Source organism: Suncus etruscus, chromosome 7 (genome assembly GCF_024139225.1).
Source record: "Suncus etruscus isolate mSunEtr1 chromosome 7, mSunEtr1.pri.cur, whole genome shotgun sequence".
Taxonomy (NCBI): Eukaryota; Metazoa; Chordata; class Mammalia; order Eulipotyphla; family Soricidae; genus Suncus; species Suncus etruscus.
In genome coordinates this window covers 82,235,726-82,253,386 of record NC_064854.1, presented here as the reverse complement: position 1 = coordinate 82,253,386, position 17,661 = coordinate 82,235,726, and the positions used below count along the sequence as shown (strand labels likewise).

At 35.7% G+C, this 17,661-nt stretch overlaps 1 protein-coding gene across 1 annotated transcript in view; it reads left to right on the top strand.

Annotated features, from left to right (window-relative positions):
• MLIP (muscular LMNA interacting protein) overlaps nt 1-17,661 on the top strand; it is a 160,421-nt gene that overhangs the window by 53,741 nt on the left and 89,019 nt on the right. The window contains 1 exon segment of the mRNA XM_049777647.1: nt 104-175. Coding sequence (XP_049633604.1) covers nt 104-175 — 72 coding nt within the window.

The window sequence follows — 17,661 nt, the reverse complement described above, 5'->3', positions numbered from 1 at the left end:
CTCCATTTAATGACATCATTTAACTTGGTAGAACTAGTTAAAAATCATGTTGTATTCTTTCTCCTTTTCATCTCCACTCTTACTTTCTGGTTACCTATTTCAGCAGTACAAGACCAAGTCAAGCTACAAGGCTTTTACAGCAATCCCTACAAACATATTTCTATTGGAACAGAAGGTTAGTAATGCTTCAAAAGTAGAATTATTTTTATATTTTCATTACCTTTTCTAACAATTTTTGAAAAGGTTTTTTGTTTTAAAATTCTGTGTTTGCTAAAATAAAATGCTGCTCTTAGTGTAGAATGTCATGATGAAAGCATCTTGGTGGAAAACATTGCAGATATTATTGATTTATTATTAGATAATAGAATGGCACTGGAGTTGTTGGATCTAATTTTACACAGAAATTATTCCATATTTGGATATATAACTTCCATAGAATTTAAAAATAATATTGTAGGAGCTTCTATCTTTGATAATATTGACTAAAATGAACTTATATTTGGACAACTGGCCACCTTGGTCCAAGTAGGTGGTTGATAGTGTTCTCCTCACGTGAAAACTTGTTATCTGAGTATCAAATTTAGCTTCTGAAATTCCATCCTGAACTCAATCACTTTATTTATTTTTAGTCACTTACTCCATTTCCATGAATGGGAAGAAGAACTGATGTTTCTTCCAATAACCCAGCTGCTTTCAGTAGACCCAGAGTAGTTTTGCTTTGCTATTAGGAATCATTAACTACAAAACCATAAGATTCTGCTTCAGTATGTAAATGAAATTGAGGACTCTTGCTTGATATATACATTTCATAGCTCTACTGATAACCTAAATGAACAATCAGATCAGAAGGGAAGTATAATCAGTTTTGGAGTCTAGGAGATTTTTTTAATTTTTTATATATTTTTATATCTGGAAGATTTTTTATTTCATACTTAAATCCATTTCCCATGTATTACGTTTTAATATGTCATTAGTTGTAAAAAATACTAGTTGTTGCTAACCATGTTGTATTTTTACCCTTATTTATATATCTACATTCTTTTTCTTTTAGCATAATTTGAAGAATATGTTTGCATGATCTCATCTTTGCATGACCTCATTTACAAAATATCAGAAGATGACTTTGATTCCTACTCTTTTTTTTTTTTTTTTTTTTTTTTGGGTTTTTTGGGCCACACCCGGTAACGCTCAGGGGTTACTCCTGGCTATGTGCTCAGAAGTTGCTCCTGGCTTGGGGGACCATATGGGACGCAGGGGGATCGAACCACGGTCCGTCCAAGGCTAGCATAGGTAAGGCAGGAACTTTACCTTTAGCGCCACCGCCCGGCCCCCTTGATTCCTACTCTTAAAGTAGAAATTCTTTCTTTATTTCCCCCTTGGGTCACATCCGGCAATGCTCAGGGCTCTACGCTCAGAAATCTCTCCTGGCAGGCTCGGGGGACCATATGGGATGCTGGGATTCAAACCACCATCCTTCTGCATGCAAGGCAAACGTCCTACTTCCATGCTATCTCTTCGGAACCCAAAGTGGGAATTCTTCTTAGGAACTTCTAAGTAGCATATAGTGAATATCAGTGGACAGTATGTTTTTTTTAGCAAATACATATGATAATATCAGATTATACACAAGTGACCTCAAATCAGAGTTTGAATATTTAGTTTAAGTATTTGAATGCTTTGAAAAAGAGGGTTACTTGACAGAGAAAAATTTTAGAGTTTATTCTTTTTTAATATAATATCTTTATTTAAACATCTTGATTAAAATATGATTGTTATTAGGTTTCAGTCATGTAAAGAACATCTGCCTTCACCAGAGCAACATTCCCACCACCAATGTCCCAAATCTCCCTCCATCCCACCCCACCCCCACCTGTACTCTAGACAGGCTTTCCAGTTCCCTCATTCATTCACATGGTTATGGTAGTTCTCAGTGTAGTTATTTCTATAACTGCACTCAGCACTCTTTGTGGTGAGCTTCATGAAGTGAGCTGAAAGTTCCATCCCTCCTCTCTTTGTCTCTGAGGATTGTTGCAAAAATGACTTTTATTTTTCTTAAAACCCATAGATGAGCGAGACTATTCTTATCCTCTCTACTGAACTTCTACCCTTCACAATTTATGAGATGAGTTGTGCCTACAGCACAGATTTGAGGAGGCTTCCCAAAGATTTAGAAGATTCTTAGTTGCCTCTTACCCTACAGTGTATGGTATTCATGTTGAATCTTAACGGTATTACTCTCTTATGCAGACTAAATGATCATATCAGATGGACATTTCTGAAATACATTCACATAGTCTGCTTTCATAGAAATAGAGAAAGATTTCTCCTCTGTAACCTGGGAGGAAAAAATAGGAAGAATTTGTGTGGTACTCTAAAATTGTCTGGCTACACTGTGAAATTTAGTTCTTTTAATTATAGTTATTTCTCTTGAAAAACTTTCCTATGATAAGATATTATTGATTGAGGTACCTTTACCAGCTTTATTTTCCTTTCTTCAATTAAATTAATATTAGATATTAAAATTGATTTGTTAGTCATTAGCTTACATTCAATTTTATCATCAACACATTTCATCAATGTAGATGGTGATATTGGTATTAGACAATTCAAAACCATTTGTAAGAGGACTTTATTCATAATTTCAAAACAATGAGGAATTTTGTTTTTATTGCAGCAAAATAAAAATATAATATATTCTTGGGATAATTAATTATTATAAAAGCATATAAATTCGATTATTATTTTTCCTACGTGTTCTCTAATAAGTAAATTTACACTATAAGATGTTTAAATAACAAATATCTTATCTCAGTATTTTTGAGCCTGTTTCTTTATTTTATTATGAAGAAAAAGATACAAAGAGAGGACAAGGTGAAGTTACAGTGGAAGACAATCACCCATCAACAGAATTCTCATTTTCAGCCAAAAAATATTAAGAAAAAGAAAACAAAACACATGCACAATTACTTTGTCCCTCAAGTCACCAGATTGTAGTACATTATAGCATTTCTTAGCATTACACAAAGCAATCTAGTGTCACAAAATTTATGTATCTCCTTTACATTAAAGGCTATAGTATTCTTGACACAGCTGATCATAATACATTAAGGATGAGTCAAAGGAGCACAGCAAAGAAGGTGTTAGAGTGGCAGTTGTTTGCATAGGCCCAGCAAAATATAGGGGACATGGAAAGGAAAAGCCTTGGCCTAGATACAAGGAGGCCTTACTCCTGAAGTTTTCAGTTATAAGACCAACTCTAGGGCCGGGCGGTGGTGCTAGAGGTAAGGTGCCTGCCTTGCCTGCGCTAGCCTTGGATGGACCATGGTTCGATCCCCCGGTGTCCCATATGGTCCCCCAAGCCAGGCGCGACTTCTGAGCGCATAGCCAGGAGTAACCCCTGAGCATCACCGAGTGTGGCCCAAAAAACAAAAAACAAAAAACAAAAAGACCAACTCTAGGCTCCAGGCATACGAGATTGTCTAACCTAAGTCATTGTCTGTAGCGCCAATACACTTTTTCTTACACAGTCACTGTTGTTGGTGTCAGGTTTCTGTAGCCAAGAATCCTGGAATATGCCCATATCCTACATTAAAGTCAGGATGATGTGGAGCTTCCTTTAGTTTCACATCACACTTAGAGGGTGATGCAGAGAGCTAGGTCCTGAGAGCAGGTCATTGTTATTGTTAAATCTTCTGGGTGTTAGGGGACCTCTCTGTTGAGTAGATCTATGCCAGAACAGTGGTAGGGTCTTCCCTGGTAGAGGATTGCTCTCAGGTGATGTAGTACACAACTGTGATTGTTTTGTAGATGGCCTCCCTGGTTCAGGGGTAAATGGACAATGTCTGTTCTTCTGAGGCCTAAGCCAAGTCATTATGACAATGTCCAGGGTGTAAGGTCACACTGCATTACAAGATTTGTGTGTTCCCATCTCAATTAGATAAGAACGTGTTTGTATATATAGTAATTTCCCATTTTAATGTGCCTATGCAAAGGAAGAACAATGCCACATGACCTGATTGGTACCTATGGGGATGCTAGAACAAGTCCAACAATCCCCTTGACTTGGTTCTAACATAAACTTTAAATGAAGGGACACTTCTACAGACTTCCTTATTAAACAGATAACAAAGAGAAGGACAGGCAAAACAAATACATAGAGGAGAAATTTTGAAATAGTTGGGTGGGGTGTTAAATTCAGTGAACAACTTTGGTCTCTATTTGACCTATATGGTATTGAGGGTAAAAAGGGTTTATGGGGGAAATAATGATTGGGACTGAGGCAGTAAAGGACTAGAAATGAGCATTGTAGAGCAGTGTCAAGGGAACAATACAAGATGGATATTATGCATATGTAAAATATATGCATAGAATACTATCAATATATATTGTATGCGCGGGGGTGCTAGCCCCCGCATGTTTTTTAAAATGGAGACCAATTGCCAGTGTCTGCTAAACACAACCAAGTGCAACATCTGCCCTCCCTCGTCCACGTGCCTCTCCCCTTTAGTGTAGGGAGAAGGGTAAAGCCTGAGAACCTCTATAGAGTCCACCTGGCACCCACTCCTGGCAGCCTGGGCTGGCACCCAGGGAAGGCCTGGATTCCAGGGGGAAAAGAGGGGGATGGCTGGGGGCCTTCCAAGCCTCCCAGCATCCCACAAGCTAGGGAGAAGGCCTATGGCCTGGGGCCTTCCCAAACCCCATGCCTGGCAAGAGCTAGCCTCCAGAACCAAAAAAGGAACTGCCCGCCCTCCTCCCATGCCCCTCTCACCTAGTATAGGGAGGGGGGAAATTCTGAGGACCCCTATAGAGTCCATCTAGCACTCACCTTCTGGCCACCTGGGCTGTCACCCAGGGAAGGCCTGGAGTCCTGGGGAGAAAGAGGGGTATGGCTGGGGGCCTGCCAAGCCTCCCAGCACCCCCCAAGTTAGGAAGAAGACCTTCAGCCTGGAGCCTCCCCAAACCCCATGCCTGGCAAGAGCTAGCTTTCAGAACCTGACCTTTCTGGTTCTGGAGCCTCTTTATTTTTTTAAATCATGAAACAAGACATTTTTGACCACACCCAGCAAAACAAGATGTTCTTTATAGGATTTTTTAAGAAAGATTTTAGGGGAGAGAAAAAGAGATATATTTAAGAAAAAAACAGTCTTTTCTAGAGTGGGAATTAGCAAATAAAGAAACAGAAACAATTTCTTGAATTATGTTGTTCTGCTTCTTTTGTGGTTCAACTAAAAACATATCTGGGGGCCAGAGCAGTGATGCAGGGCGTAAGGTGTGTGTCTTGCACGTGATAGCCTAGGACAGACCTTGGTTTGATCTCCCGGCATCCCATATGGCCCCCCAAGCCAGGAGCGATTTCTGAGCACATAGTCAGGAGTAGCCCCTGAATGTCCCCCCAAAAAATAAAAATAAAAACAAATAAAAGCCCAACAAAAAATAAATCTGGTAAATTTAGTCCTTTTATCCCATATGCTTATATAATAGATAGAACTCATCCTATGTCATTAAAATCTAAAGGATTTACTTATAAATTAAGTGAGAAAAATTAAAGCTACTTTGGAGAAAAATTAACAACTTGAAAATATGTAAGTCACAAGATATTTCTGAAATCCCATTAATGATAATATGAGTCATGATTATAAGGAGGGTAGGTGAGATTACAGTGCTGTATTTATTTTAGAATCTATGACATAAATTCCTTAATAAAGTAATTATAAAAATATGTTCAAATCTTAGTAAAAAGATTTCTTTATCAAGTAGCTCAAATCAATGCTAAATATTTTATATCACATTCTGTTTTATAGTCTATACAATAATTAATTATCTTTAAATAATGCTTTTTTCAAAAGCAGGATTATTTTCAAAGTGAAATATGGATTTATCTTGCAACAGACATTAAGATACCATTGAATCACAAGACTGATTTCAGCTTTAATCACCCATAATTTTAAAAGAGTACATTAGCGGTGGTTACTATGTTTCTGGCACTGTTATATTTTATCATCTGTATCAAAACAAATTTATAGAATTTTCTATATATTATTACACCCATTTTAAATATTTATGTGAAAAACATATTTAGTTTTTCTTCACCAAAGCTTTAAAGAGAGAAATACAAGGTATATGTTAACTTGTTGAATCCACTGTTTTGGCACAATCTGTCAATAATCCTTTTTCCAAGATTCCATTCATGATAGAATAAAATTATATGTTATAAAGCAGGAACAAATAAATAAATCACCTGCTATTTGTAACTGACTAACCATGAGTCTTAGATTACAGTATGCTGAACACTATACTGAGACTTGTCAAACAATTATGAGAATTACATTTTAGTCTCTGTGTACTGCTGCTCTTTTCAGAAAATGCTAAAAATCTCTCTCTTTTCCACTAGTATTTATTTTTACATGAGTCTAATAGCAAAGATAAAGGGTGAACATAAAACCATACAAGTTAATCAAAAGAAATTCATTAATATTTTTATTAACAATTAAATTTAGAAAAGGATATATGAAGGAAAAAGGATTTCTATGAAAATAAAATAATATAAAACTTGCTATTGTTTTTGGACCACAGTCGGTGCTCAGGGGTTACATTTGGCTCTGTGCTCAGAAATTACCCCTGGAAAGTTTGGAGTATCATATGTATTCAGGGAATTGAACCGGGGTTAGGTGCATACATCCTGCTGCTGTGCTATTATTCCAGCCCCATATATAAAACTATATTATCTCACAAATAATTAACATTTGCATATAGAAGTATGATGTTTTTCCTTAAAATATATTATCTGTTACATCTGTCAAGTATGTAGCAGTCCTGTAGACCAATTCAAAGCTAGATTTGTTATTCTAACAAATTGTGTTCATTCTTGCAACTTTTAAGATACATTTTATTTATAAGCTATGTGTTTTTACCAAAAAAAGTTAGAGCCAAAGTTTTACAAACTTTAAGGTTCCGTGGGAGTGAGAGAACCGGAAAAAGTCCTCAGCCTCCAATGAGCACACAAGACTCCACATCAGATAGGTGAGGGGAAGGAGGAGAATCAGAGAAAAGCTTCAGCCTCTTGCCAGTGCTCAGCACTCAAGGACAGCCAGGTATGGTCTCAGCACCACAGCGTCAATGAATCCTTGCAAAACAGATAAAAATTACCAGACTGCAAGCGTAACAATGAGGAAACAGGCAGACCTCTACCATGCTTAAAAAATGAAGATGGTATCTCTGATGGCATGACAAGGAACAACCAACTATAAAATATCTCAGGTAAGGACATTAGCGAAGAAATATGGAGGGCGTTCAAAGATGTCAAAGAAAGCACAGAACAAACTGTGTCATAATCAAGACTAAAAAAGATATGAAACAAGAAAAGAGAAAACCTCAAACTAATATAACAGGGCTAAAAATCTTGCTGGGTGGAATGAAATACTGAAATACTCACCAACTCAATGAAATAATGACAGAGTAATAGCTGCTAATCGAATCAGTGGCTTGGAAATTGAGCTGCACAACTCCATACAACAAAAGAAGCTGGGAAAGAGCCTTAAAATAAATACCAGACAACGGAAAAGTCCTCAAAGAATGTTAACAGATGAAAATACAGATACTCCCTGTACGACCAAGTTACATTTGGTCGTTAAGCGAATTGGACCTTAAATGAGGAACTGCATGTACTGTATACAGTATATACATAGTACTTGATGATACAGTATTCTAATAAGTAAAATAACGAGAAAGATCAAACTGAAAATTTCCACTTGTTTCAATTTGCATAGGTTGTGTAATTTACACACAGTACTGCAATGTATTACAGAACATAAAGTTAGTAAAGTAGGTACATTATTGCACCAAAAACCACAGTACTATACTGTAGAGTGTACAAGATGGAAATAGGATTTTAAAATAAAATAACAGCGAAGAGATGGTCATAAGTGCGAGCGGTCGCTAAACAGGTAGGTTATTAAGTGAGGAGTATCTGTAGAAGTCTGAGGTAACTTCAATAAAAACAATATTGGAGTCTCAGAGGCCCAGGAAGAAAATCTCATGAAAAATCAACAATCAAGGACATAATTGCAAAAGTTCCCAGAGCTAAAGAGTGCATGCAACCACATGCTGGATGCCTGAAGAGATACAAAGAAAAGCATCCTAATGCATATAAGAGTAATGATGACAAATACTACAGATAAAGATAGAATACTAAAGGCAGCAAAATCTAAAAGAAATTACATTCGAAGAAGAGAACCCTCAAACAATTCTCAAGACAGTGGTGTAAAACAGTGACAAAACTTAATTAAATAAATGTTTTTTCAAGATTACTTCACCAGCCAGACTTACTTTCATGTTTGAAGGAAAGATACACAGCTTAATGGATCAACAACAGCTCAGACACTTTACAGACACAAAGCCAACTTTAAAAGAAACACTGACACGTCTACTTTAAGGCAAGGCAAAACCAACAGACACACCAAATTCCTACAAAAAGATGACACTAAATCTCATACCAATCACCTCTCTTAAATTCAATGGACTAAATGCACCAATTAATAATCACAAAGTAGCAAAATGATTTAAAAATCGAATCCAACATTTTTTACCTGTAAAAAACACACCTGAATAGTCAGGGCAAACAAACAAAAATTCAAAGTCTGGAGAATAAACATACAAGCTAACAACTCCTTTAAACAGGCTGGAGTGGCCACACTAATATCAGAAAACACCAACTTTGGGCTTAAAAAGGTTAAAAGAGACAAAGATGGACATTTTTACTAATCAAGGCCTAATATATAAATTAATGAAACAGATTAAGAAATTGGAAAAAGAGCAACAAAATGAGGCAAAAGTAATCAAGCCAATGGAAATAAAACTTAGAGCAGAAATTAATGAACTGGACACATCGAAAACAATAACAAGATCAAAGAAAGCAAGAGTAGGTTTTTGAAAAAGTAAATAAGATAGATAAAGTAGTAAAAATCTCATAAAGAAAAGGACAGGGAGAAACATGATAGCAGAATCTAAAACAAAAAGGGGTAGTTACTACAGACATTAAGACATTTAAAGGACAATCAGAGATTACTTTGAGAATCTCTATGCCTCCTCTCACCATTTTTATTCAGTATAGTACCTGAAGTAATTACTATAGCAAGAAAAGGACATCAAGGGCATCCGCATAGAAAAGGAAGAAGTGAAATTTTCATTTGCAGATGGCATGATAGTGTATCTGGAAAATACTGAAGAGACTATAAAAATTATTATAAAAACAGTAAAATTGTATAGTTAGGTGGCAGTCTACAAAGTTCATATGAGAAATTTATGACTTTTTGATACACAAATAATAAAAATGAAGGAAATATATTAAAAAATAATCCCATTCAAAATTGTGCTTATGAAAATCAAGTACCTTTGAGTCAATTTAAATTAATGAGGTAAAATCTATATATATAAAACTATAAAACACTGCTTAATTCTTTAAGCACATGAAAATGAAAATATATCCTATTCAAGTTTTGAGAGGATTAACACTGAAATGTCAATATTTCCTAAAGCATTGTACAGATTTAATGCGATCACTATAAAAATCTATGACATATGCTTTTGATATCCATATGTAGAAATAAATGTCCATGAAGAGCTAAATATATCCTTGGAAAAATAAAAAACGATGGGAGGATTCACTTTTACCAATTTTAACTGTATTATAAAGCAGTAATCACTAAAACAGCATGGTACTGGAATAAAGAGAGAATGAATGAATAAATAAATAAATAAATAAATAAATAGAGAATAAAGAGATCAGTAGAATATATTTATTCAAGAGATGAGCCCACCATTTTACTTTATATAATTTTTGATAAAAATATAAAATGCAACAAAGAGTCTTCAACAAGTGGTGCTGGAAAAGCTGGACAACTACATGCAAAATAATGAACACATACCTATCCTTATTATCACACTCAAAGGTTAAATAAAAATGGATTAGAGAGCTTGATATTGAACCTGCAACCACATAGTACATAGAGAAAAATGTAGACAGAACACTCCATGACACTGAAGTTAAAGGCATCTTCAGAGATGAAATATCACTGGGCAAACAAGTGGAAACAAACACAAACAATGAGACTACATTAAACTCAGAAGCTTATGTACTTCAAAGGTAATAGTGAGTAGAATACAAAGGCTATCCAGGAAGTGGGTGAAAAATTCACCCAATACCATCAGATAAGGGGTTAATATCTTTGGTATACAAGGAAGTGAATAAATTTTACAAGAAAATAACATCTAACCCCATCCAGAAAATGGAGAGAAGAAATGAACAGATATTTCTTAAAGAAGAAATACAGATGGCTAAAAGGCATATGAAAAAGTGCTCCTCATCATTAATCATCATGGAAATGTAGATCAAAACAAGATATTTTACACCACAGAGACTGCACATATCACAAAACAAAACAAATCAACAACAACAACAAAAAAACAAAGAAGAACAACCAATTCTTGCATGGAAGTGAGGAGAAAAAGGACTCTTATTCAATGCTGGTGAGAAAGCAAACTTGTCCAGTCTTTTCTGAAAATTATGTATAGTCCTCAAAAATCTAGAAATTGATCTTCCATATGATCAAGCAATACCACTCCTATTAATATACTGCAGAATGCTAAAACACAATAAAAATAACATTCCTATGTTAGGCACATAAATATTTACTGTTGCCAGAATTAGGAAATAATCCAACTGTTACCCAACAACAGATGAGTGGCTAAAGAAACTGGTACAGCTACAGAATGTAATACTCTGCAGCCATGTAGGGGTCAGAGTTATAGCACAGAAGTAAGGTGTGGACGTGGCTTGGAAGCGGCTAATCCAGGATGGACCTGTTTTTGATCCCCAGTATTCCATATGGTCCCCGGAGCCAGGAGTAATTTCTGAATGCATAGCAAGGAGTAATCTCTGAGCATCACCAGGTGTGGGCCAAAAATTAAAAAAAAAAAAAAAAAAGAAAAGACATCATAAGATTTTCTCCAAGATGCACAATGGAGACTATTAGGAAGAGTGAAATGATTCAGAGGGAAAGAAAAATAAAATAATAACAGAATAATAAAATGATAATATATTAATATTTTTCGTTTGGAGGATATAAAGTAAACAAGAACTAGTATAATAATGATACCCTGAAACTATAGGAGATCCAGCCTAAGGTAGAAAGCTCATCACAAAGAGCAGTGAGTGTATTCAGCATAGAAAAGGGTATACTAGGTCAAAGATAGATGGAACTCTGTACAAGAACTCAGTGCTGAAACTCGAGAAATTAACAGTCAAAGAATACTTCCATTAACAATAGTGCGAACCACAGTGTTAAAAAAGTAGAGAGACAGAGACAGAGAGACAACTTGTGTGCCCTACAGCAAGATTGGACTTGGATTTGGGGGGAAGTGAAAGGGAGACATTGGTTACGGGAAGAGTATGCTGGTCAAGGACTGTGTACATTGTATGACTGCTAAACAAAAATGAACAATTTTGTAACCATGGTGCTTAAATTAAGCAATTAAAAAGATTTCTTAAGTGGGAGTTCTGTAATGAAAGTTAACTTATTTAAACATTTTTGGTAGAAGGATGATAAGGAAAATCTATTTTGGAAATAAGTAAAAACAGCCATAAAAAGGAAGGTAAATAGTTAAAATATATTTTCTGGGGGCCGGAGAGATAGCATGGAGGTAAGGCGTTTGCCTTTCATGTAGAAGGACATTGGTTCGAATCCCGGCATCCCATATGGTCCCCCGTGCCTGCCTGAGCAATTTTTGAGCATGGAGCCAGGAATAACCCCAGAGCACTGCCGGGTGTGACCCAAAAAACCCACAAAAAAATAAAAAATAAAAAAAATAAAAATAAATAAAATAAAATATATTTTCTGTTGTAAATTCGTTTGTTGGTAGTCAAAGATTTTAGAAACTGAGCTCTAAAATTCCATTTTTAGTAAGGAAACATATTTGGGTGAGACTAAATTAAGATATTTCTTTTCTGCAGAAGTCAAAATAATTTGGTCTCTCATTTAGCATATGGCCTATACTTGTGGACTTCTTAGTTTAGATTAGTGGTAGAAATGAATACTTAGCCAGTTTCTTTAATAATGGAGAAAACCCCAGGTTCAAAGTCTATGCCAACTCTATTTCTTCAAACTGTTATCTATCATGCATATATTAGAAATCATTTACCAATCACAAAATGTCTATTAGTTTTGTAATCTACCAGAAAAGGATATCATCTTTTTAAGTGTTGATTGAATCTACTTAGTATACAGTTGGCTAAATCTTTAAAGTTGTTAAATTTTAATGAAAAGTTATGCTTAAAATATTATAAAATTAGGGGTGCAGCAGTAGGGCATTTGCCTTACACATGGCTGACACAGGACAGATCGCAGTTTGATCCCCCTGCATCCCATATCTCCCAAGCCAGGAGACATTTCTTAGCGCATTCCCAACAGTAATCCATGTCATCAGGTGTGGCACCAAAATAAAAAAAAAATTATAAAATTGAGGAGCAAAGTACAGCACAATCGAAATGATGATTAATATGTATTCCTTTATGGTAAATTGATTCTTATTAATTCTTTTATATTAATATATTTTTTTAAACACCATAATTACAAATATGATTGTACTTGGGTTTCAGTCATGTAAAGAACACCCACCCTTCACCGGTGCAACATTCTCACCACCAATGTCCCAAATCTCACTCCTCCCCACCCCACCCACACCTGTACTCTAGACAAGCATTTCACTTCCCTCATTCATTCACATGGTTATGATAGTTCTCAGTGTAATTATTTCTCTAACTGCACTTACCACTCTTTGTGGTGAACCTTTCCAGCCCTCCTCTCTTGGTCTCTGAGGATTATTGCAAAACTGACTTTTATTTTTCTTAAAAATCATAAATGAGTGAGACTATTCTGTGTCTATCTCTCTCCCTCTGACTTATTTCACTCAGCATAATAGATCCCACGTACATCCATGTATAGGAAAATTTTATGACTTCATCTCTCCTGACAGCTGCATAATATTCCATTGTGTATATGTACCATAGTTTCTTTAGCCATTCATCTGTTGAAGGACATCTTGGTTGTTTCCAGAGTCTGGCTATTGTAAATAGTGCAGCAATAAATATAGGTGTGAGGAAGGGATTTTTGTATTATATTTTTGTGTTCCTAGGGTATATCCCTTGAAGTGGTATAGTTGGATCATATAGGCCAGGACTCAATTTCCAGGTTTTGGAGGAGTCTCCATATCGCTTTCCATAAAGGTTGGACTAGAGGGCATTCCCACCAGCAGTGAATAAGAGTTCCTTTCTCTCCACATCCCTGCCAGCACGGTTTATTCTCATTCTTTGTGATGTGCGCCAATCTCAGTGGCGTGAGATGGTACCTCATAGTTGTTTTGCATATACCTGATGATTAGTGATGTGGAGCATCTTTTCATGTGCCTTTTGGCCATTTGTATTTCTACTTTGACAAAATGTCTGTTCATTTCTTCTCCCCATTTGTTGTTGGGATTAGATTTTTTTTCTTGTAAAATTCTGTCAGTGCCTTGTATATTTTTGGATATTAGTCCCTTATCTGATGGGTATTGAGTGAATAGTTTCTCCCACTCAGTGAGTAACTCTTGTATCCTGGGCACTATTTCCTTTGAGGTGCAGAAGCTTCTCAGCTTAATATAGTCCCATCTGTTTATCTTTGATTCCACTTGTTTGGAGAGTGCTGTTTTCCTTCTTAAAGATGCCATGGGGCTGGGTAGGTGGCGCTGGAGGTAAGGTGTCTGCCTTGCAAGTGCTAGCCAAGGAAGGACCGCGGTTCGATCCCCCGGCGTCCCATATGGTCCCGCCAAGCCAGGGGCGATTTCTGAGCACATAGCCAGGAGTAACCCCTGAGCGTCAAACGGGTGTGGCCCAAAAACCAAAAAAAAAAAAAAAAAAAAAAAAAAAAAGATGCCTTCAATCTCAACGTCATGGAATGTTATACCTACTTTTTGTTCTATATACCTTATAGTTTCAGATAAGATATCAATATCTTTAATTCGTTTGGATTTTACCTTCATACACGGTGTTACCTGGGGGTCTGAGTTTGCTTTTTTTTGCAAGTGGCTAACCAGTAGTGCCAACATCACCTGTTGAGAGAATTTACTTGCTCCATTTAGGATTTCTTGCTACTTTATCAAAAACTAGGTGATTGCATGTCTGGGGAACATTCTCTGAGTACTCAAGCCTATTCCACTGATCTGGGGGGGTCTGTGTTTATTCCAATACCATGCTGTTTTGATAACTATTGCTTTGTAATTCAGTTTAAAGTTGGGGAGAGTAATGTCTCCCATATTTCTTTTCCCAAGGAATGCTTTATCTATGCGAGGGTGCTTATTGTTCCAAATGAATTTCAGAAGTGTTTGATCCACTTCTTTGAAGAATGTTATGGTATCTTTAGAGGAATTGTATGAAATCTGTGTAATGCTTTGGGAAGTATTGCCATTTTAATGATGTTAATACTGCCAATCCATAAGCAGGGTATGTGTTTCCTTATTAACTCTTAATTCAATGGAAAACATATTTAATAGAAACAAAGCAAGCTTGTTTCAGTCTTTTGACCATTAGAGAAAAAAGCCATAATTTTGCTGTCATTGGCATTAGTCTACCAGATACCAAAGTAAATGTTTTACTATATAACAACTCTGTTAAGAATTTGATGTTTAAGAACTCCAAGTAACTTCAAGGCAACAAGGTTGTAAATTGAACTTCAAATAAGTTCTAATTTCCTATGTACTTTTCTGTTCATTATGTTTTAGTGACATTAACTAACTAGAATAAAGTGTTAATGAAATAATTATTTTTGTCCCCTGGTTAATACTTTTTATTACTAGAAGTCTTTATTTTAATTCTCATTAAATTTTAGCAACAAAATAAGATGGGGGGGGTGTTCATACCTAGTGTTGTTTCGGATTTCTCCTGGCTTTGAGCTCCGATATCACACCTGACAGTACTCAGGGACTATGTGACATGGTGGAATTGAAACCTTGGTTGGCCACATGCAAGGGGAGTGACCTACTTGCTATACAATAGCTCTTGATACAACAAAATAAGATTTTAATAATAAATAATGACAAGTTTAGAAAATGAATAAATTCTAACAAAACTTGAATGTGCATTTGAATACAGTTTTGCACAATTCTCCTAGCCAGTGGGGGTAAAATGAGTAACAGTGATGGAGACAGTTGCTAAAATAAGTTGCACCCTTCTGACACTAAAGTTTTATAAAAGAAGTTGTAATTATATTTCTGCCATTTTGCCTTAATTAGCATGTTTAGAACTGACTGCAATAGTTTGTGAAAGCTAAGAGGAGGAATAAATCATTAGTCTTTCAAAGATTTTGGAATTAAAAATGACAATTATGAACTGTGGCTTAAGTGATAGAATACATGTTGTGCAGGAATGGGTTTGATCCTGAGCATATCAGACTCTCCTATTCTTTGACAATATTCCCTGGTATTATTCTCTCATAATAGCATACAATTAAAAGGTTAAATGAAAACAACTCTTAGATGTTCCCATATTTTGAAATATTCTGAAGATTCATATTAAACTAATAATACATCTAGTTCTTTCTTGAAAATTTAAAATTAGTCATAATGACAGGTGTGTCTTCTTTAAAAATATATGTTCGGGGCCAGAAAGATAGCACGCAGTAAAGCATTTGCCTTGCATGCAGCAGACCTAGGACAAACCTAGGTTTGATGCCTGGCATCCTATATGGTCCCCTGAGCCTGCCAGGAGAGATATTGGAGCACAGAGCCAGGAGTAAACCCTGAGAGCTGCCAGGTGTGCCCCCAAATCCAAAAATAAATAAATAAATTAAAAATGTATGTTCAGATGTGTTGAGTGCAAATCTTTTCTCCTGTTAAATAGCTTTCTTCTAATTTTAGCCCCTATTTATTTTGTCATACGGAAAAGTTTTTAGCATGATGTACCATTCTATTCATTCAGATTTGATGCTATAGCCCTTGCCATTGACATTCTATCATCAAAGTCATCTTTGAGGCCTAAGTATTGGAGTGTTCTGTTTTTTCTCAATAAATTTTGTGGATATAGGTCTAATTTCAAGATATTTGATACACTAGAAATTGAATTTTGTGTAAGGTGTGACATATGTATCAATCTTAAATTTCTTATATGTGATTATTCACTTGTTTCAACACCATTTGTTGAAGAAAGTGTCATTACTACATTTCAAATTCTTGGCTCATTTTTCAATGAGCTCATATACTTAGCTCATGTACTTGGGGATTTGTCAGTGGATATTATATTCTGACTCATTGATTTGAAAGTCTGTCTTTGATTTAATACCATGCTTTTGTAATCACTATGTTTTAGTAGTTGAGCTTCAAGTTACATAATGAGATGTCTCCTAGTTTCTCTTTTTTTCATATGATTTGGCTATTAAAGGTCTTATGTTTCCTCACAAATTTTTATAATTGATTGTTTTAACTCCTTAAAAATGTTATCTAAATTTGGGTGGAGATTGCATTAAATCTATATAATAGTTTAGGTAAAGATGATCATTTTGATAATATTGTTTCTTCCAATGAAATGTTTTTCCTTTTTTTTAAGTCTTCTTCAATTTCTTAAGTGTTTTGAAAAAAAGTATTCATGATATAGTTCACTCACCTCTCTTGTTAGGATGATTCCTAGGCACTTGATAGTTTTGGACACTATTTTAAATTGGAGACTCTTTGATCTCTTTCTCCTGTAAGTTATTTGTAAAAAGGGATGCAACTTTATAAAGTATTTTGTATATTGACTTTGTAGCTGGTCACTTTGCTGTATTGCTTTATTGTTTGATATAAAGGATGTACAAAGTACACACAATACTTATCTGAAAAAACCTATAAATCCCATAAAACTGGGAGAGGAAATAAATAGATACTTCTTGAGGAGGACCAACAGATGTCTCACATGAAAATATGCTCATCATTGGGCCTGGAGAGATAGCACAGCGGTGTTTGCCTTGCAAGCAGCCAATCCAGGACCAAAGGTAGTTGGTTCGAATCCCGGTGTCCCATATGGTCCCCCGTGCCTGCCAGGAGCTATTTCTGAGCAGACAGCCAGGAGTAAACCCTGAGCACCGCCGGGTGTGACCCAAAAACCAAAAAAAAAAAAAAAAAAAAGAAAAAGAAAATATGCTCATTATCACTTATAATTGGGGAAATACAAATTAAAACAACAATGAGATATCATCTTATACCAGTGAGGATGGCATAAATAAAAAAAAATGGGAAAATTTCTGTTGGTGGAATACTGTGAGAAACCACTACTGGTGGGAATGCTGCCTGGTCCAACCCTTATTGAAAACAATATGGAGGCTTCTTGGTAAACTCAAAATTGAGTTGTCATATGATCCATCAATCCCTCTTTTGTGTATTGATACCCAGGACCGAAAAACACTGATCCAAAAGGATGTATGCACACCACTATTCATTGCAGTACTCAGTACAATAGCCGAGACTTGGAATGATGACCCACAAAAGATGAGTGGATAATGAAACTGTGATACATATACACAATGGAATACTACATAGCTGCAAGGAATGATGCAATCATGCAATTTGCAGCAACATGAATGAAACTGAAAGATATTATGTTAA